This window comes from Geotrypetes seraphini, chromosome 1, assembly GCF_902459505.1.
Source record: "Geotrypetes seraphini chromosome 1, aGeoSer1.1, whole genome shotgun sequence".
Taxonomy (NCBI): domain Eukaryota; kingdom Metazoa; phylum Chordata; class Amphibia; order Gymnophiona; family Dermophiidae; genus Geotrypetes; species Geotrypetes seraphini.
Window position 1 is genome coordinate 388,581,487 of NC_047084.1, and position 22,658 is coordinate 388,604,144.

At 42.6% G+C, this 22,658-nt stretch overlaps 1 protein-coding gene across 1 annotated transcript in view; it reads left to right on the forward strand.

Moving 5' to 3' along the window:
- XPA (XPA, DNA damage recognition and repair factor) overlaps positions 1–16,482 on the forward strand; it is a 51,302-nt gene extending 34,820 nt beyond the window's left edge. The window contains 2 exon segments of the mRNA XM_033916998.1: positions 5,771–5,888; positions 16,267–16,482. Of these exon segments, the coding sequence (XP_033772889.1) occupies positions 5,771–5,888; positions 16,267–16,415 (267 nt within the window). The 3' untranslated portion in view covers positions 16,416–16,482.
- Positions 16,483–22,658: the final 6,176 nt, after the last annotated feature.

Sequence of the window (22,658 nt, forward strand, 5' to 3'; positions counted from 1 at the left end):
TTGAGGAGATTTGTAAGGCTGCCACTTGGTCCTCGGTTCATACATTCACATCTCATTATTGTCTGGATACTTTCTCCAGAAGGGATGGACAATTTGGCCAAACAGTGTTACAAAATTTATTCTCCTAAGTTGCCAACTCTCCCACCATCCCATTGAGGTTAGCTTGGAGGTCACCCACTAGTGAGAATACCTGCCTGCTTGACCTGGGATAAAGCAATGTTACTTACCGTAACAGTTGTTATCCAGGGACAGCAGGCAGCTATTCTCACGTCCCACCCACCTCCCCTGGGTTGGCTTCTCTGCTAGCTACCTGAACTGAGGAGACACGCCCGGTCCGTCGGGCGGGAAGGCACTGGCGCATGCGCGGTGCGGGCATCTCGAAACTTCTGAGTTTCTTCAAGCAAGACATGCTTGTGAGACGTCCGTATCGGGGCTCTGTCGGATGACATCACCCACTAGTGAGAATAGCTGCCTGCTGTCCCTGGATAACAACTGTTAGGGTAAGTAACATTGCTTTCCTGTAGGGATCAATGCAGAAAACTTCTCACGTGATTACTGCAAGTTTAACACTCTTACCATGGGATAGCAATACAGAAAGGGATTCAATGTGGGTCTTAACTCATGCAAAAATCCTGACTTATGTGCACATCTGGCTGAATGCTATTCTATAACACTAGGGTCCAAATCCCAAAGCACACAACCCAGAAGGGGTCATGGGCAGGTCAGGGGCATTTCAGAATTTGTATGCAGGGTTATAGAATACCGGAGATGCAAATTGAGCATCAAGAACTATATCTGAGATCAGCAGGCATAGGTCCTAGTACCCAAATCTGGGTGCAGAAACCAGCTTCTATGAGCTATTCTATAAAGGGCGCTCAACCCAGAGTGACCTATTTGGAGCAACATTGAGTACTATTTTTGAGCACTATTTACTGAACAGGAGGGGCCCTAAGCACCTGGGCCAATCAGGGTCTTAGGCCCCCTTCCCGACGCATATTGGGAAGGGGGCTTAAGACTCCAATTGGTTCAAATATTGAAGTCCCCTCCCTTAGGAGGGGCTAGGTATCTGAACCAATAGGCCCCTCCCAGTACATCCTAGGATGCACCAGGAAGGGGAAGGCTCACCATTTTGAAGAGGCGGTTTTGCCGACAGGAAGACGTGGGCTTCCCTCTTATTTATTTATTTAAAAAACTTCTATACTGGTTTTTTTTTCCAAAACAGTTTACAAAAAGTTACATACATAAAATATTATTAAAAAATCAGAACAAAATAGGAACAAAAACAGACAGATTCAATCTTTACAATAAGGTCAATAGCTCAAAGAAATGCATCTACAAATAGTTGTGTTTTTAACATTTTCCTAAATGAGTTCCTGTCTCTACATTTTTGAATTTGACCTAAGTTTTCTTGGCTAGTCCCAACGACAAAATAACAAACTCATTGCTTCATCTTAATGGTCATGACTACCCGATTATTAAATCTATCAAAATTCTGGGAGTCGCACTATACCGACATTTAACACTAGCAGGACACACGAACTTAGTGGTACAAAAATGTTTTTTTACATTGTGGAAATTAAGAACCATAAAAAAATTTTTTGATCCTTTATCGTTCAGACTATTGGTGCAGGCATTAGTTTTATCTATTTTAGACTATTGTAACATCATTTATTTAGGAGCAGCCAAAAAATTCTAAGGAAATTAAGGATAATTCAGAATACAGCTGTTCGATTGATTTTTGGTTTAAAAAAAAATGACCATATTAGTCCATATTATCGTTTACTTCATTGGCTGCCTTTGGAGGCAAGAGTACTATTCATATTTTCCTGTATCTGCTTTAAGCTGATATTGGGATTGTCTCCAGCTTACCTTTTCGGAAATTAATTAAGACCACTTTGTTCAATAAGTTTATTACTTAGTGAGTTTTAGTGTTGAAATTTTATTTTATAAATATTTGTATTTTTTACTGTATTATTGTATTTTGCTGATTGTCCAGCTCTTTTTAGTATAAACTGCCTAGAACTTTTGGTTATGGCGGTATAAAAGAATAAAGTTATTATTATTATTCCACAACTTAACTCCTGCACAAATTGTGAAAGTCATGACATTCGTTTCTACATATTTAGGATTATCCTTTGTTTTCAGCAATGCTGAACTTTCAGAGCTCAATAATCTTTTTTTTTTTTCAAACTCTTAAAAAATTTAGGGATCGTACCATATAAAAATTGGTAACATAACATAATTGCTTTGTATTGAATTCTAAATACAACTGGCAGCCAATGCAGTTGTTGAAGATATGGAGTAATATGCTCATATCTTAATGCACTACCTGCAGTGCCCTGCACACGATCTTAGTTATTCCCAAGTACAGGACATTCTCAGGTACAGGACAATACAGGCAAAAAACAAAAGGAATTGGCCCCAAGATATCCACAGAGAAGAAAATCCAGAGAAAACAAAAAAAAACTCTGTGGAGTGACGATGTTCCTAAATAGACTTTATTTGAAAGAGTCAAAGTTCCAAAGGTACACCAAAATCATCCACAGAAAATAATTTCATCCACATAAAAATAAATTCATCCACACAAAAATAGGTTATCCACATAAAAGCCTTAAAGGACCTAGTCCGCTAGGGATACAGGACCCAACACGGTCCGCGTTTTGACAAAAAGTCTTCTTCATAGAAACATAGAAAGATGACGGCAGAAAAGGGCCACAGCCCATCAAGTCTGCCCACTCTATTGACCCACCCCATTGAGTCTGAGTGCTAGTGACCTAGTTCCTTAACTTGACCCTCGTAGGGATCCCACGTGGATGTCCCATTTATTCTTAAAATCGAGCACGCTGGTGGTCTTGATCACCTGCACCGGAAGTTTGTTCCAGTGATCTACCACCCTTTCGTGAAGAAATACTTCCTGGTGTCACCACTAAATTTCCCCCTCTGAGTTTGAGCGGGTGCCTCCTTGTGACCGAGGGTCCCTTGGGAAAGAATATGTCGTTTTCCACCTCGACACGACCAGTGACGTACTTAAATGTCTCAATCATGTCACCCCTTTCTCTGCGCTCCTCCAGGGTATAGAGCTGCAGTTTGCCCAGTTTTTCTTCGTATGAGAGACCCCTGAGTCCGGCGACCATCCTAGTGGCCATCCGCTGGACCGATTCAGCTCGAAGCACATCTTTCCGGTAATTCTTCAGGGGTCTCTGGGGGGTCCTATAAAGGTGAATACGTGGGAAATAATTGTGTGGTGAACCAGAAGTGAGACACTGCTTTCTATTGCAAACGCAAGCAGTGTCTCACTTCCATGGCCTCCCTTTATGCCTTCTCTATGAACTTCTCCAGCTCTCGGACTTCTTCCTCGATGGTGTCCTCTGTCTTGTTCTCTGCTTCCCCTGTCTTGACGTTCTCTGCATCTCTGTCTCCCTCCTCCGCTGCTTGAAGTGCCTCCAGTTCCAGTATTCTACCCTCTAGGAGTCTGACTTGACTCTTCAGGCTCTCCAGTTCTCTGCATTGAGCAGTAACCAAAGCTAAAAAACTCCATATTATGACAATCTGATTAACCAATCAAAAAAATCATCAAAATGCTCATTCAAGGTATTAACTCATTAATATCTACCAGGGATATAACTTCTGATCCCACTTTACAACAACCTGATGAAAATAGTCTGGCACATTATTTCCAGGAAAAGATTAGGCTGGTAAGAGAGTCCTTTACACATAACCTGGAAGACAGTATTGAAGAAGTATTGACACAGGTTGTTTAAAGAACTCTCTATAATATGAAGGAATGAATTCCAGCCAATAGATACTGAACAAAATTCTCAGTTGTTACTTTGGATGTAGTGTCAGATTTATGAGAAGACTCTCAATCTAGCTGCTTAAACATCTGCCCAACCAAAATGCTGGAACATATTCCTGCTGGTTTTTTGTTGTGGTTGAATGATCTTGTTAACTTACTACTACTACTACTACTACTACTACTATTCATTCAGTCATATTCAGCCCTTGGATACTCTGTAGGCCAGTCCTCGCCATGCTTCCCTGCTTTTCATGGTTTGATGTTTATTCCCATGTCATTCTTGATGGTATCCAGCAAACAGGCCTTTGATCTCCCCTGCTTCCCTTTACCACTGACCATTCCGAGTAGCACCTCTTTTTCTATTGAATTTGCCCTCATCACATGTCCAAAATAGGTCAACTCTGGGTTTATGTGATCAAGAACATCTTTTTTGGTGATCCTAGCTGTCCAAGGGATTCGTAGAAGTCTTCTCGAAGGAATCAATTTTTCTTTCATCTGCTTTTGTGAATGTCCATGTCTCGCAGCCATATGTTGTGATTGGGAACACAATGGCAGTGATCAGTCTTTGATGGTGACTGAGATGTCCTTGCATTTCCATATTTGGTCCAGGCTCACCATGGCTGCACGCCTCAGTGCTAATCAACACTTGATCTCTGCTGTCAAACCACCACTGTAATCAATGAGAAACCCAAGGAAAATAAAGCTGTCAACCACTTCTATTTCTTCATTGTTGATCTGTATGTGGACTTTCTTGTTGGTGGTAGTCATGATTTTGGTGGTCTTGATGTTCAGGTAAAGTCCCATCTTCAGCTTATTAACTTATGCTTAGACAAAGGTATGTATCCAAAAACAATATCAGCTACCACTTGACCTCAATATCTACTGTAAGTCCGTAGGAACTAAAGTTGAAAACTTCAGACCTGTGTCCGTAATACCATGACCTGCAAAGTTGTTAGAATTCTGCATTAACACAACACGGATTTAGAACCATGCACAGTAACTAATGGAATTAACATAAAAAACAAAATCATATCTAAGTAAAGGTAAACAGACTGTTCTGCTGCAATTCAAGATCTCAGCTACATTTGATGCTGTCTATCATTTCCTTTTTCTTCTGAAGCTAATGAACTTGGAATAAACGGCATTGCACTAAAATGGTTTACAGAATTCTTAAGAAAATAGAACTTATAAAGTAAGAAAAGACAACAAGAAGTCCACATATTGCAACACATTCTGTGATGTACCACAAGGCTTACCGCTATGTCCCTCCCTGTTTAATATACACTTAAGAGTCTTGGGTGAGAGATTTGCCATTTACGAAGTTAATGCATCCTCCTACCAATCCTTCAGGAAATCAATAAAAACCTATCTCTTTGATAAATTTCTCTGACGCCCCCCCACCTTGTTACATCACTGATATACCTACTGTACCTCTGTCATATTTCCGGTCACACCCAACCTCTCATGGCCCACCAATGTAATTGATATTTATTTCATTGTTCTTCACAATACTTCCTATAACATCGCTGTACATGAACAGTCTCTTCCTCTGTAAACCGCTCTGAACTGCTTGTGGTATTGTGGTATACAAAAATAAAGTTATTATTATTATTATTAATCTTTCGACTAAGCCACTTTGAGAGGGCAAGCACACTATTGAGAAAGCAACACTGGCTACTAATAAGAAAGAGGCATTCAGAAAAGTTGAAAAGGGACAGATTCAAAACGAATGCTAGGAAGTTCTTCTTTACCCAACGTGTGGTGGGACAATGGAGGATTAGGTGATTTGTCCAGTCACAAGGAGCTGCAATGGGAATTGAGCCCAGTTCCCCAGGTTCTCAGTCGCTTGCACTATCCACTAGGCTTCTGCTCCTATCTCCCAGCCTGGACCTCTCAATTACCTCTCGATTCGTATGTAAAATGAGCTTTACATTTCTGTGAACACATGTTAGCTGAAACTCTTTTTGTCCTTAGATCATAAAGCGTTCTCTTGAGGTTTGGGGTAATGAAGAAGCATTAGAAGAAGCAAAAGAAACAAGACAGGAGAACAGAGACAAAATGAAACAGAAGAAGTTTGATAAAAAAGTGAAAGGTAAATAGCGATGAAAAGAGACTTAGACTCAGGCTAGGATGAAACTTTTAAGATATATCATAATGAAATCAATTTTGATTTATCGTATGTGACTTTCTTAATATGCTTTGCCCAATACACTAATATCAAAGATATTGGTGTTGAAAACCTGGGCTCTTTCCCTTACAGCATTTTTAGTAGACTGGCCAGACACCAGAATGTATTTAACTCATAACCCCCTCATCCTAGACACCCCGAGAAACTCCCTAAGCCCCTACTTGTCCTGTTGTCTGTTAATTTAGATTGTAAGTACTATAATAGTAAACATGAGAACAGTGAGACAACCTAGAGGGCACTGCAGTGTATTTTGCATAAAATGTCCAACTTTCACCTTAAACCTTCTTATACTGTATTGTGAGCCCTCCAGGAGCAGAAAAAAAATCCTGTTACCTCACTGTGCACCATTACAGTATCCCTCAAGCCTGAAAGTGTCTCCTACGTTTACGTACAGCAGATATTTAATGATCTTTTGAGGGCTTTCACTTTATACCACAAGTGGATTAGTTAGAATGGGATATGGCCCTGGGTTCCCTTCTCTATAGTCCACTGTACTGACCATTAGCCTACTCCTGGGGACCAGTTTGTTGCTCTAATAGGAATGGTTATCATATCTGAAGCTGTCATAGAGTCTGTCACATATTTGGGAGATGGGAGGGGGGTCAATGACCACTGGGAATCAAGGGGGTAATGCCTTAATCCCTCCCATGGTCATCTAGTCATTTAAAGTTCCTTATGTTTGCAACAGGTCGGTAGACAAAACTGTCTCAATTTGTGCTCCAGGCATTTTGGATTTTTTTTCCATTATGGCAGAAAAAGGTCTAACTTTGGGAACACCCAAGTCCCACTCAAAACACACCCTCTTGAAATCTGGATGAACTGTGGAATCAGAGTTTTGAAAATTGCCATTTTTAGTGTAAAAGGCTTATGAGGGGAAGGGGGGAGGGAGGAAATGGAGGCTTGTATACTGCCTTTTTGTTGCTTTGGCATTCAAAGCATTGGCACTGGAAGATTAAGTGACTTGCCCAGGATCACAAGGATCAGTACTGGAATTTGATCTCACAACCTCTGAGTCTTGAACCAGTGAGTTATTCACCTCTACTCATGAGTTTGTGTAAAAGGTGTCATCTATATTTTTCAGCTCTGCCTCCTCTGACACTGTTCTGTGCCCCTCAGTTTATCCTTCTACACATGAGTTGAAGGTATCTTTCTTATCTGCTCTGTCTTCAGTTTATTATTTTTGGAATATTTATTATCCACTTCAGAGGCTTTTCAGTGCTACAGAAGTACCCAGGTTGGGTCAGTTCTGCCTGGGTGGAGACACATACTCTTGGTGTCTGAGATCTGTAGCTGGTAGGGACCTGTAGCTGGTATAATGCACCTACCTAGCCAGTCTGCACTAACAATTTTGTGGTTCAAGGACCATTCCCCCTGTAATGGAGCTCAGTCCTGGTCAATACCGGAGCTTGAGCGCAGGCTGCTTGGCATCTATGTCAGTCCCTGGGACTTTATCAGTTGCTGGCTGCATTCCCCCTCCCCCTGAAGAGGTGTGATGAGCTGTGGAGGGTCTGAATTGTCAGACTTTAACAGTCTGACTGGCAGCCAAAAAAAAACAAGTATCTGGGGGGGATTTTTGTATGTTTGTCTAATTATTCACCATCTTCCAACTTCTGTTTAAGCTGAAGCAGGCACACCACCAGCAACACAGCGAGTACTGCCCAATGAAGTATATGAGACACATTAGGGGGGTCTTTAATTGCTGTTTTGGGAGTTCTGGGGCTTGGAGTTAGGTTCCCCACCTCCAAAAACCCCTTATTTTTTTGCACTTTTATTTAGTTGTCCCGGGACATTTTGAGGTGCCAAAGCACTGCCACGGTGGCCATCTTGGATTTTACAGCCCATTTTTAAAAGCCTCATTTTGTTTCAGAAGCACCTCGATTTTGATTAAAATTGATAGATATGGACTCCTGATTCATGCCAGATTTGTGTTGGATGGCCATCTGAAGAGTGTCCTTGTTTCACAAAGCACATGAGAGGGGGCGTGTTCAATGAGCTTTGGTCCCACTAAAGCAGTGGAGTTGCAGGTGGCTCAGTTGTTGGGGAAAACCCCTTCCCTTGGAGCCCTTGGAACAGGATCTTGGCGTCATCTGCGAAACACAGATGCACGGAAGTTCCTGGGCCCATGAAGAGACAAGGGGAGTCCCTAGAGGTTACCCCAGGTTCTCCTTTTCAGGGATTTACCCCTGATTTTGTCAGACTGATGTTTGAGACCTACAGTATATGGGCTATCAGGCCTCATCTTTTCCTCCTGGGGGTCATGCTGACTGGTATGCATGGGGGATTTCCCTTGCAGAGCGTGGTTACCCCCCTGGCAGTTCAACATCACAAACCGGAAGTCCAGTTGGAGAAAGACTTTGATAACTGGGGGTCAGAGTCAATTCCATTACTCCCTCGAGAAATATGGAGGATTTGGGGTCCTCTCGGGAGACGGGTCATGATGCTTTTTGTGGTTCTCAACGTTTTTGTCAGAACTCCATTGGGTCCTCCACTCAGAAGTTGTTTCAGGACTCTAGACAAGAGGTTTCGAGGCTCTAGGCAAGCACAGCCCTCAGCTTCGCACCCTGAAGCAGCCTCAAAGAAGTTTCAATGATGTCAGTCAGGCTAGTAGCTGAACTCCACCAGATAGTAGGGAGGTTGTCAGCTCACTGGGAGGCCTGGATGAGAATTTGCTCAAACCAGTGAGTGCTGGACATCAATCGAGAGGGATACAAGTTGGAATTCTCTTGCCTTCTACTGAACTTATTTGTACACTCCCCTGCCGGACATCCAGAAAAAGCAATCGGGCTCTGGGCGATGGTAAGACGGCTCTTAGATTTACAAGCCATAGAACCAGTTCCAGTATAAGAATCAAGCTTGGGCAGATACTCAGTATAATTTATCATGCCCAAAAAAACTCAGAAGACTGATGGGCCAATTCTAGAAGTGTCCTGGTTCTAGATGAAAAACCATTCGTTCAGTCATTGTCTCGATGGCACCGATGGAATTTCTGGCCTCTCTGGACTGTACATATTCCCATCTTTTCATCACACAGGAAGTTTCTGAAGTTCCATGTGTTGGAACAACATTTCAAGTTCTCTGCTCTCCGATTTGGTCTGGCTATGGCACGTTGCAGCTTTACCAAGGTGATAGTCATCTTGGTAGCACATCTGCACAAGGCAGGGATCCAGGTACATCTGTACTTAGACGATAGGCTGGTCAGAGCCCCTTCCAAGGCAGACTCCAACATGGCGGTGGCACAGGTTGTCCAATATTTGCAAGACCTGGGGTGGGTGATCAATTTTGGGAAGTCGCCTGGGGCTGACTCAATCCATAGAATACTTGGGGGTTCATAGCAATAGGCTGTGTTTTTTCTACTAGAGCTACGCAAACTGAAACTCAGAAACCAGATACTGGCGATATAAGCTCCCTTGGGTCGATGGTGATATCCATTGAGGTTATCCCATGGGCGAAGGCCAACCTCTGTCCCCTACACGAAGCACTTCTGTCTCAGTCTCCGCGACATAGCAAATGAGGTTCAACATGGATAAGTGTAAAGTGATGCATGTCGGTAACAAAAATCTTATACATGAATACAGGATGTTCAGGGCAGTACTTGGAGAGACCCCCCCAGGAAAGAGACTTGGGGGTACTGGTTGACAAGTCAATGAAGCCGTCCACGCAATGTGCGGTGGTGGCAAAAAGGGCGAACAGAATGCTAGGAATGATTAAGAAGGGAATCACGAACAGATGGAGAAGGTTATCATGTCGCTGTACCGGGCCATAGGACGCCCTCACCTGGAATAATGCGTCCAGCACCGGTCGCCATACATGAAGAAGGACACGGTACTACTTGAAAGGGTCCAGAGAAGAGCGACTAAAATGGTTAAGGGGCTGGAGGAGTTGCCGTACAGCGAGAGATTAGAGAAACTGGGCCTCTTCTCCCTTGAAAAGAGGAGACTGAGAGGGGACATGATAGAAACATTCAAGATACTGAAGGGAATAGACTTAGTAGATAAAGACAGGTTGTTCACCCTCTCCAAGGTAGGGAGGGCACTCTCTAAAGTTAAAAGGGGATAGATTCCGTACAAACGTAAGGAAATTCTTCACCCAGAGAGTGGTGGAAAACTAGAATGCTCTTCTGGAGGTTGTTATAGGGGAAAGCACCCTCCAGGGATTCAGACAAAGTTAGACAAGTTCCTGCTGAACCGGAACGTACGCAGGTAGGGCTGGTCCCAATTAGGGCACTGGTTTTTGACCTAAGGGCCACCCGGGAGCAGACTGCTGGGCACGATGGACCACTGGTCTGACCCAGGAGCGGCAATTCTTATGTTCTTATGATTCCCTCTTGATGCTGCTGCCTTAGACACTAGGGGTTCACCGCAGCCTGCTTTGGTGGTTGGAGTCCCTGCCAAAAGGCTTACCTCTGCATTTCCTCCTGTATGATCCTGATGACAGACACCAGTCTTATGGCTGGGGGGGAGACAACGACATTGCAGTGGCCACCCAGTTAAAAGCCATTGGATGCCCTCTCGGCGGAAATGGTCATTCATCAGGTTGGAGCTGTGCGCTATTCAGTTGGCACTGCAGGCATCAGGGCAATCCCTGGAAAGCCAAGTAGTCCAGGTGTTCTCAGACAGTGCCACGGCAGTGGCATACGTCAACAGGCAGGGAGGCACCAAGAGTACTTCTTTGTCACAGAAAGCCTGTTGTTGTTTCGTTGGGCTGAGTTCTACCTTCAAACGCTGTCTGCAGCACACATGGCCAGGGCAGAGAATGTGCAGGCTGATTTTATCAGCAGGCATACACTGAATTCAGTGGAGTGGTGTCTTTCCTGGAAGGCAGTCAACAGCATTGTGAGCTGATGGGTGTCCCCAACGTTCGTTGGCGTCAGCATCCAACAAGAATGCTTGTAATTTTTTCAGCTGAAGATCCAAACTCGGAAGTGCCAGGGTGGATGCGCTAATACAACTTTGGCTACAGCAAGAGCTGCTGTACATTTTTCCCCCATGGGCAATGATAAGCAGTCATTTTAAGAATCATAAACCATCTGGGGTAGTGATTCTGGTCACCCCAGATTGGCCACGTCGTCCGTGGTATGCGGATCTTGTTTGTCTGCAGAGAGACCAGTGGCTCAAGCTACCTCTTCATTTGAATCTTCGCTTGCAGGGCCCAGGGGCCCTGGGGGATATGGAACAGCTTATGGCATGTCTCTTGACTGCAAGGCCTGAGTACATGACCTTAGCACACAAAGGCTATTCAGATGTGGTCATGACTACCCACCTAAGATCTAAGAAGCTGGTGACAGTTGCTGCCTATGCTAAGGCTTGGAAGTCATTTCAACGCTGGTGTGCAAAGGAGAGTGTGGAGCCGCTTCAGGCCCCACTTTCAGTGATTCTAGCGTGCGTTCAGGATGGACTAGCGGTTGGTTCCCTTAAGGTTCAGGTGGCAGGCCACTCATGCTTTAGGCCTCAAGTGGAACAGTTTTCTCTGGCTTCCCATCTTGGCCAGATTTTTGAGGGGAACTGTGCAGCTGCGACCATCGGTGCAGCAGCCTTTTCCAACTTGGAATCTCAACATTGTTCTGCATTCTCTAACTAATGCTCCGTATGAGCATTTGTAAGAGGCTTCGCTGATGGATCTTACTATCAAGACAGTATTTCTGGTAGTTATCGCCTAAGCGAGGAGGGTTTTGGTGCTTCAGGTTTTGGAGCTCCATGCAGACAACCCTTCCTCAGGTTCATGGAGGCTGGGGTCTCTCTGTGCACAGTTCCCTCTTTTCTGCCAAAGGTGTTCTCGGATTTCTACATGAATCAAGAAGTCCAGCTACCCGTATTCCATCCCACGAGGTTGAAGAAAAAGGATAATGGTTTGGCATTGCTGGATACTCAAAGAGCTCATCTCAATTACATCGAGGTGAAAAATGATTTTTGTCTATCAGATCATCTTTGTGTTAATGAATTCTAGCCATTTGGGGAAGCCAGCCTCTAAGGCTTCTATTGCCAGATGGATTTGTAAGGCGATTTTTTTCAGTATATTTTGAGTGAGGTAAGCAATCACCGATTATATTGAGGGCACATTACCAGGGGTGTGGCTTTTTTGAGGGTGGAGTTCTGGGCAGTGCCACCTGAGGAGATTTGTAGGATGGCCACTTGGTCCACCCTTCATATATTCACAAATTTTTACACAGTGGGCGTGGCAGTGCATGCCTTTGGGACCTCTGTGTTAGAAACAGGCTCATCTGCCCCACCCTAGATTAGAGGGACTGGTCTGGTATGTCCCACTAGTTCAAGACTCATATGCCTTTTGCACTTAAGAGAGGTGTAGCCAGTAGAAGGAAGAAGGTGTTGATGCTCCTGTACAGGTTGTTGGTGAAGCCCCACTTGGAATATTGTGTTCAGTTTTGGACACCGTATCTGGCGAAGGACGTAAGAAGACTTGAAGTGGTCCAGAGGAGGGTGACGAAAATGATAGGAGATTTGCGTCAGAAGATGTATGAGGAGAGACTGGAAGCTCTGACTATGTATACCCTAGAGGAAAGGAGGGACTGGGGAGATATGATTCAGACGTTCAAATACTTGAAGGGTATTAAAGTAGAAAAAAATATTTTCCAGAGAAAGGAAAATGGTAAAACCAATGGACATAATTTGAGGTTGAGGGGTGGTAGATTCAAGAGCAATGTTAGGAAATTCTACTTTATGGAGAGGGTGGTGGATGCCTGGAATGTGTTCCCAAGAGAGGTGTTGGAGAGGAAAACGGTGACTGAGTTCAAAGAAGCATAGGATGAACACAGAAGATCTAGAATCAGACAATAATAGTAAATATTGAACTAAGGCTAGTACTGGGCAGACTTGCACGGTATGTGTCTGTATATGGCCTTTTGGTTGAGGATGGGCTAGGGAGGGCTTCAATGGCTGGGAGGGTGTAGATGGGCTGGAGTGAGATTTGACTGAGACTTTGACAGTTGGAACCCAAGCACAGTACCAGGTAGAGCTTTGGATTCTTGCCCAGAAATAGCTAAGAAGAAAAAATTTAAATTAAAAAAATTTAAATTGAATCAGGTTGAACCATTTAGGATGGACCATTTAGGTCATTATCTGCCGTCATCTACTATGTTACTAGAAGGGAAGATTAGGTTCTTACCTTGATAATCTTCTTTCTAGTAGAAAGGCATATGAGTCTGGATGGCCCGCCCTGTCATGTTATTTATGCCTGCTTCCTGTCTCAGATATGTGCATTCTTTTCTTCTGCTTGACCCTTCTTCTGTGAAAAGGATCTGAAGAGTGATGAATATCTGGAAGTTTTCTGCTGTGGCCAAAGATGAACCTCCTCGAGAGGAGGCGCCATGAGGTTGACTATATTCTGAATTTTAAAAAAATAAATAAATAACACATAGGAGGTTACAAGAGTCATTATTGTTAGTGCCGATTGCACTCAGGTGGCTTGTTGGGTTCCACCTTGGTTTTTCTTTCCATTCTTATTTAACATGTTTTATAATTGTTTATTTGAAGTCAGAACAGACTTGGGCTGAGCAGGGAGTTCCCTTTTCCCTTCTTCTTTTTCTCTTTGTATTGCTTTTCAACTGCTTTGGTACCAACTGAGAAGTATACCTTAAGTCATACTTAATTCATGGCATATGCCTGTAGAATTGAGAAAGGAAGAATCTTTCCAAAATGTTAAAAGACATTTAAAGGCACATGTTTTTTCATCTGGCCTTTTTGAACTGTTGTGAATTTGGGACTTCTATCTGCATTTATATATTCTTATATTTTTAATTTTATTAATTTAGATTGTTATATAATACTATGTATTAGGAATATTACTTTTCTCTTTTATTTAAATTTATTTCTTTAAAAATATATAGTACAAATATATTTATTGAGCTCAACAGAAGAAACCAAACAAATATACAAGATAAGATGCATATAAGCTCAACTTTTAATATTACAAAACCCCCCCCACAATACCCCCGACCCCCCCCCCCCAACAAATCCCCCCGAACTCCCCCCCAAGGTCCTCTTTCTAATGACAACAACAACAGAAGCTAAGACAAACCAAATTGATTCAGACCTACCAACTGGGCATAGTGATACAGAAAAACATGAATTTAACAATTAAGCAAACGGCTGCGAGCCAAGGGAGTCATAGTAGTCCAAAAAGGGTTCCCAGGTGTGTTGAAAGATGCGCCCTGGTAGAGAGGAAAAGTCTGTCACATCCCTTCGTTCCCACATCAGGAGGGTAATCAGCCAGCATCGCCAGATGGAATAATCCGGCGCCTCACCGTCGAGCCATTTCAGCAAGATACATTTCAGGGCAATAAGGATAGTCCACTTAAAGAAAGCAGCAGCCCCCCTTGGACAAGGGTAAAAATGGGGGACAGCTCCAAATAAGAATAAAGGGGAGCGTTGAATTTTAATATTTCTTTAAAAATGTATATATCGCATATTAACTATGCGGTTTACAAATTGCATACAAATCAACTTAAGCTCCATATACAAGTAATGGTAAAACAAATAACAACAGATGTAACAAAGGAAGGCATTAATAGTCAGATGCTTTTTTAACATGTTCTTTTCATAGTTTTGATTGAATTATATTGTAAACCACTTTGATCCTTTTTTGGCTGTATATAAAGATATAGTAGGTGTATCCCATGTTCTGACAAAATGTATCTTTATTGTAAACCGCTTCGAACTTCACGGTATAGGGGTATATAAGAAATAAATTATTATTAAACATAAACATAGAGCAATGTCAGAGGAGGCGGTGCTGAAAAATGTAGATGACTCCTACACAAACTCACAAGAAGAAATGAATAACTCGTTCAAGAATTATATGCTTTTCTATTAGAAAGATTATCGAGATAAGAACTTAGGGCTCCTTTTGTGAAGGTGCACTAGCGTTTTTAGCGCACGCACCGGATTAGCGCACACTATAGTGTGCGCTAGCCGAAAAACTACCGCCTGCTCAAGAGGAGGTGGTAGTGGCTAGCGCACACGGTATTTTAGTGCACGCTATTGCACGCGTTAGGGCTCTAACTCGCCTTCTTAAAAGGAGCCCTAAGTCTTCCTTTAGATGTTTTTGTGAGAAAAACATCTTTCTGCTGCCTTGATGTTTTTCAGATGTTTTTCTCTTTTGAAAATGAGCACCTGGGTGTTTAGTTCTTCTAGAAAGACTTGGGAGAAGAGTTGAACTTTCACTTGCATCTCTTCTGGGGGTGCATTCCAGAGTGTGGAGGCTATTCTGGAGAAGTGAATACTTTTGGATGTGGTTAGGATATTATTTTGGAGGACCTTAATATTCTTGGAGGTGTGTAGAGGGAGATTCCTGTACTTTTAAGTATTCTGGCCCAATTTCTTTAAGGGCCTTGAAAGTCAGACTACTACTGCTACTACTTATCCGTTCTATAGCACTGTTAGATGTATACAGCACTGTACACTAATATGTAAGAGATGATCCCTGCTCAATAGTGCTTATAGTCAAATTAGATACTGGACAAGAAGGGGTTAGGGAATTTCTCATAGAGAGAATGATAAAACAGACATGGATACTTTACAGCTGAGTGGGAGATAGGAATTAAAAGAAGCCTCAAAAAAGTGGTCTTTTAGCCTAGATTTGAATACTGCCAGAGATGGAATACACAGTTAAGCCCTGTATTATGCAGGTAGTCAGTAAAGGTTTTGAAAGAATAGTGTAATATGATGTGATCCTACCATTTACAACCTTCCTATTAGTCATGCTGTGACATGCTAAATCAGTTGGAATTGGTGCAAATGCTTTGTAGTTACACTACTGTAGGGTACACCACAGTAATTTAACTTTGTTATCATTATGTGAATCACTGTGACAAGACTTGCCTTCTTGATGTATGGAGAAAGGCAGCTTAGTATCTCAGATTATAGAGGCAGCGCTGGAAGGTTGCTTGGATTTGGGGGGGGATCAGCATAAGTGTTGAGGAACCTTGGGGCACAGCTAGACTCGCCTATGATTTCAGCTTCCAAAAGGGATTTTGATATTAAGTATGTGACTGCTTTTGTTAGGGATCCACAGGAGCTCAGCCTAGCTGTAAACCAAGCTTCATGATGATACACCCCAGTACAAGCTGGTACAGATTGAATGGGAAGCTTAACTATCAAGATGTGATTAAGATAGAGGTGGCATACAGTAAAAGTAATGCATGCAGATTTTTAATGAACATTCTTTATGGGTGCTCTAAAAACCCAGCTGTTTGTAGAATGCTGGGAGTAAAGGAAGCATATTGTACCCTCATCTTAAGTGGTGCATATCTCATGTTTTGTTTTATCAGAGCTGCGTCGAGCTGTTCGCAGCAGTCTGTGGACGAAAGAAAGTAGTGCCCACCAGCATGACTACGGACCAGAAAAACACATAGAAGAAGATATGTACAAGAAGACATGTATAATATGTGGCCATGAATTAACTTATGAGAAGATGTAAAATCTTGTGAACATTATGCTTTTTAAAATATGTATTGAAATAAATTTGCATTGGTTTTACATCTTTATTTTTGTTATACAGAAATTAAGAATTGGATTGTGACTGAAGTTTCTCAGCATGTTCAAATCTGTGGTTACTTCTAGGCAAATGTAAGAGTTCTGCCTACTGAAAATTTTGTGAAAAAAAAAATCACACGATGTAATTCCTGTCTTTGAGTAATAATTCAACAACAGATAAAATTTACTTGCGCAGATGCAGAATGAATCCTTCCCCTCAACTATCTCCACTCACCAGCCTCTCTTTCTGTCTGCACACCAGTCTCTGAAACTGATACTACTGCCATCTGTGTGCCTCCCTCCTTTCCAAACCAAAACTATCCTTCCAGTACAAAAGGAATGCGAGTTTTGACCAGTGAATTATTTACCTCTACCCGCAAATTTTTGTAGAAAGAATCATGAATAACTTTTCAGCTCCTCCTCGTATCAGTGGGCAGACTCAATCTCCTCAGTTTTTCCTTCTGCAAGCAAGATGAGAAGGTATCTTTTCTTCTGCTCTGCAATTGATTTATTATTTTCAGGTTTTAATTCAAAGTGCGAGGCTTCACGGTGTCCCAGAGGTTCCCAAGATTTCTGAGTTGGCAATAGCACCTTGAACCTTTTACCAAGGTGATGATAGTAGCATCAGCGTATCTGCGCAAAGCAGGAATGGAGTCCATGTCTCAGCGCTGAGAGAATCCCTAGCCATGCTGGACATAATGGAGGCTTAATCCCATATTCCCAGGACACAGATAATTCTTCAGATTCCATGTGCTGGAAAAGCATTTTCAATTCTCAGCACTTCCGTTCGAGTTGGCAATAGCACCTTGCACCTTTACCAAGGTGATGGAGGTAGCAGCAGCGTACCTGCGCAAGGCAGGGATTCATGTTCACTTGGATGATTGGTTAATCAGGGCTTTATCCAAGACCGACGATGGACACAAGACAGTGACACAAGTTGTCCAGCTCCTGCAAGACCTAGAATAGATTATAAATTCACAAAGAAGTCACTTGGAATAGAGAATGACATGGTGGCTGTTACCCGCGGGTAGCCACGATGAGGAAAGGCCTGTGTTCACCGTGGCCACGGGGGCAAGGCCATTCACCACCCCCTGGAACGGTGAATGGCCTTGTCCCTGCAGTTAGGGGAGGGAATGCACGCGGTCACCTATTGCGCTCCGTCTTTCCTTACTGCCGCTCTCGTTACTGCTGCCGCCAAGTTTAAACAGCTCCCTACTCCCTCCCTGCCCCTTACCTTCGTGGCTGCAATGTCTAAACTGCCTTCTTACAGCAGCCAGAGCGTTGAAGCTGCGTGTGGCTTCCGTAAAGGTCATCTCTGATACTGTCCAATGGCTTGCCTCTGCATTTTCTCTTGGGTGCTACCGTTGACAGATGCCAGCCTCTACAGCTGGGGAGGTCATTGCAGGTTTGGCTGGTTCAGGAAATGGACTTGAGAGCTATTCACTTAGTGCTGCAGTCATTCAAAAAGATCCTGGAAGGCAAAGCGGTCAGGGTCTTCTGGGACAATGCAACGTCAACAGACAGGGAGACATCAAGAGTGGAAAAGAGATATATTCCAAAAAATACCATTCACACTTGACAATATTCCTATAGAACCGGTACCTAAGCTAAAAATCCTAGGTGTAACAATTGACGTAGATCTATCTTATCATGATCATATCAGTGTAATAGTCAAATCATGCTTTTACAGACTACGGCTTTTACGTTCAATCTCTACATTCTTGGATACTAAATCTCTCAATATTTTAGTTCACTCTCTTATTATTTCCAAACTGGACTACTGCAATTCTCTTCTAATTAATATAACTCAAAAAGAAAATAGACGCCTCCAAATTATCCAAAATACAGCAATCAAACTAATTCATAACGCAAAGAAATTTGACCATGTCACCCCCTTATTAATTAAATCACACTGGCTTCTTATAGCCCATCGAATTACGTTTAAAATTTTATTTCTGGTTTACAAAACTTTAACCTTCAGTGAACCTCAATATATTGCAAAAATGATTGTCCCACACAAAACTTCTCGTTCTCTTAGATCCTCTTCATCACAATTGCTCTCAGTCCCTTCATTAAAAGTCATAGGCACTAGGCGAAATGATATATTTTCTGTAAAAGCCCCTACATTGTGGAACTCCCTTCCAAATTTCATTAAAAACGAAACTGACCTTGTTGCGTTTAAGAAAATTTTAAAAACTTACCTATTTCAAGACGCGTTTGACATATGAAATATCACCTTTTAAGGTCCAATATTCTTCCCATCTCATCCTAACCCATTATTACCCGATGTGTTTTCCCTTTGATGTCAATTTCTAACAAAGAACAACATTGTAACTTTTCCCCTTTCCTCCCACCCCCTCCTGTTCGTCTAATTTTGTCTGTCTTATGAGTGACTACTGTAAACTAAATGTATTACCACATTCTGATGGTTTTTAACACTGTACATCGCTTAGATATTATTATAAGCGATTCATCAAATAAAGGTCAAACTTGAAACTTGAAACACCTACAAGCCATTTCATTGGTACATGTAGCGGGAGTGGACAGTGTACATGCAGTGTACATGTGCGCATGCTCAAGGCCCGGCACAGGAAGCAGATTTTCGGGCACAGGACATGCTGGTGCCGATGCCGATGCGGAGGCTACACTGGAAGTAAGAAGAGGGTTCGAGTGGGTTGGGGGATCTCAGGTCGCGGCGGGAGGGGTGCCCGATGGCGGCGGGGGAGTGCCGGATCATGGGGGGAGGGTGCCGTTTCGCGAGGGGGGCCTTCGGGGGAGCAATGCCGGTTCTCGGGGAGGGGAGGAGCAGCGCTGCTGGCCTCGGGGGGGGGGGGGGGGAACATATCAAAGCAAGTTTCCCTTACTTCCTATGGAGAAACTTGCTTTGATATACGAGCATTTTGGATTACGAGCATGCTCCTGGAACGGATTATGCTCGTAATCCAAGGTACCACTGTACATGCAAACACATTTAAAACTTTGAAAAGTCAGGATAATAAACAAAAGACCAGGAAGCCAATATATAACATAGGAAAATGGGAATTCACTATGTGCGGTGTTAGGTGGGGCAGGATCATATGGAAATCAGGTACCTATAGGTGTATAATAATACATAGAGGTATTAAACTGCCTCCATATTTTTTTCTGTCTCTCTCTCTCTGCGTCTTTGTGCAGTTTCCCACTTAGAAAAGGCCTGGGTTGCTAGTGTTCTTTGTCTGGATTGTCATGAAACCTCATGGCCTAAGTATTAACAGATGGTCCTGGCATTTCGATGCTGGGTAGAGAATAATCTTTATTATATGTTTTAAATAATAATAATAATAATTTTTATTCTTATATACCGCCAAAGCCATGAAGTTCGAGGCAGTTTACAACAAGAAGCGCTGGACAATCAGCGAAGAGGTCACAATTCAGAGTCATCAATACAATCTTACATAATGAAAGAAGTGGAAAGCTATATAGTTCTTAAGGTTACTGGTTGGAATAGCAGAGTTATAAAAATTCTTAGTTTACAAATCGATTGAACAAACTCGTTTTGACCAATTTTCTGAAATTGAAGTAGGTTGAAGAGAGTGTGATAACGTTACTCAGCCAATCGTTCCATTTGCCTGCCTAGAAGGCAAGGGTTCTGTCCAGGAATCTTTTGTAGTGGCAGGTCTTTATTGTCGGATAGGTGAATAGATATATTCTTCGTGTGGGCCTAATAGAACTTGCTAGGTTAAATTGGGAAATTAGATAAGTGGGGGCCAGACCAAATATTGATTTATAACACAGTCATTCAAAATTCAGCAGTTCGACTGATTTTTGGGCTGAAGAAATGGGAACACATAAGCCCCTATGATCAAAAACTCCATTGGCTGCCCCTGGAGGCGTGAATTCTGTTTAAGCTCTCCTGTCTGAGTCTTAGAATGGTTTTTTTGAAAGATCCTAAGTAAATGATGTTGCAATAATCAAGTGTGCTTAAAATGGAAGATAGAACCATCAGAAAATTATTTGATGCAGCATCTTTCCGCTTACTGGTTCAAAGTTTCCATAGTAAAGAGAAGCATTTTTTAACCAATAAATCTGTGTGAGCATTTAAGGTAAGGTGGTGGTCCAGAGTCACTCCTAGAATTTTTATGGAGTGGTCAATAGGGAAGATCTGACCATTCAAGGAGATCGATGAGTCTTTGATTTTGTCGTTAGGACTTGCCAGGAAAAATTTAGTTTTATCTGTATTGAGCTTCAATTTGAATTCAGCCATCCATATTTCGATTTGCTTTAGAATGGATGATAGATGAATCTGTCTCGGATGTCAGAGTAGTAAGGGGAATAACTATAGTGATATCATCGGCATAGATATAAAATTTAACTTTTAAGCTATGTAGTAAATTCCCCAGTGAGGCCAGGTAGATGTTGAACAATGTAGGGGATAGAGGAGAGCCCTGCGGGACTCCGCAAGAGTTAACCCAACTACAGGATTTTTTATTGTCACTATAGACTTGATATGACCATTTACTCAAGAAACCCCAAAACCATTCTAACATATTACCTGAAAGACCAATTGACTCCAGTCAATCAGAATGGCATGGTCAACCAGATCGAAGGCACTACTTAGGTCTAGTTGCAGAATTAGAATATTGGTACCCTGACTGAATAAGGTATGAAGGAAATCCAGCAGTGATGCAATGAAAGTTTCAGTGCTGAACCCAGAACGAAAACCTGACTGATTGTCTTGCAATACGTTAAATTTGTCCAAATACATTACTAGTTCCTGGTTGACCAAGCCTTCCATCAGCTTAACGAACAAGGGAGTGCTCACAATTGGTCTGTAATTTGATGTCAATTTTGTAGATTCTTTAGGATTTTTGACAATCGGGGTGATCAGAATCTGGCCTAAATCCTCAGGAAAAGTACCAGTTAGTAAAAGAGAGGAGATCCAGTTGTATAACTTGGCTTTAAATGTGACTGGAACAACTTTAATTATATAAGAACATAAGAACATAAGAAGCGCCATCTCCGGATCAGACCTTCGGTCCATCAAGTCCGGCGATCCGCACACGCGGAGGCCCTGATAGGTATTCACCTGGCTTATTTTATAGCCAACCATATCTTTATATGCCTCTCTCAAGGAGATATGCATCTAGTTTGCTTTTGAAGCCTAGGACTGTCGATTCCGCAATAATCTCCCCTGGGAGAGTATTCCAGATGTCAACCACTCTCTGTGTGAAGCAGAACTTCCTGACATTAGTCCTGAACTTGCCCCCCCTTAGCTTCATTTCATGTCCTCTTGTCCGTGTCAAATTGGACATTGTAAATAATCTTCTCTGCTCTATTTTGTCAATTCCTTTCAGTATTTTGAAGGTCTCGATCATATCCCCACGCAGTCTCCTTTTCTCAAGGGAGAACAATCCCAGTGTTTTAAGTCGATCCTCATATTCCAGTTTCTCCATACCCTTCACTAGTTTAGTTGCTCGTCTCTGCACCCTCTCCAGCAGTTTTATATCCTTCTTTAGGTAGGGAGACCAATGTTGGACGCAGTATTCCAAGTGGGGTCTGACCATTGCCCTATAAAGCGGCATTATAACTTTCTCCGATCTACTCGAGATTCCTTTCTTTATCATGCCCAACATTCTATTTGCCTTATTTGCCGCTGCCGCGCATTGTGCCGACGGCTTCAGGGTCCTATCTATCAGTACACCCAGATCCCTTTCTTGTTCACTTTTCCCCAGAGTTGCACCTGACATTCTGTACTCGTATTCCTTATTTTTACTGCCTAAATGCATTACCTTGCATTTCTCCACGTTGAACTTCATCTGCCATTTCTCCGCCCATTTTTCTAACCGACACAAATCGCTCTGGAGTTCCTCACTGTCCTCCTGCGATCTGATTGCCCGGCAGAGTTTTGTGTCGTCTGCAAACTTGATGATCTCACTGGATGTTCCATTTTCCAGGTCATTGATATAAATATTAAAAAGGATCGGCCCAAGTACCGAGCCCTGGGGCACACCACTAGTCACTCTCTCCCAGTCGGAGAACTTCCCATTTATGCCCACTCTCTGCTTTCGGTTTTCCAGCCATTTGCCTATCCATCTTTGTATATCTCCCTCTATGCCATGGCTTTGTAGCTTCCTGAGAAGTCTTTCGTGTGGAACTTTGTCAAATGCTTTCTGGAAGTCCAAGTATATTATGTCCACCGGCTTTCCAC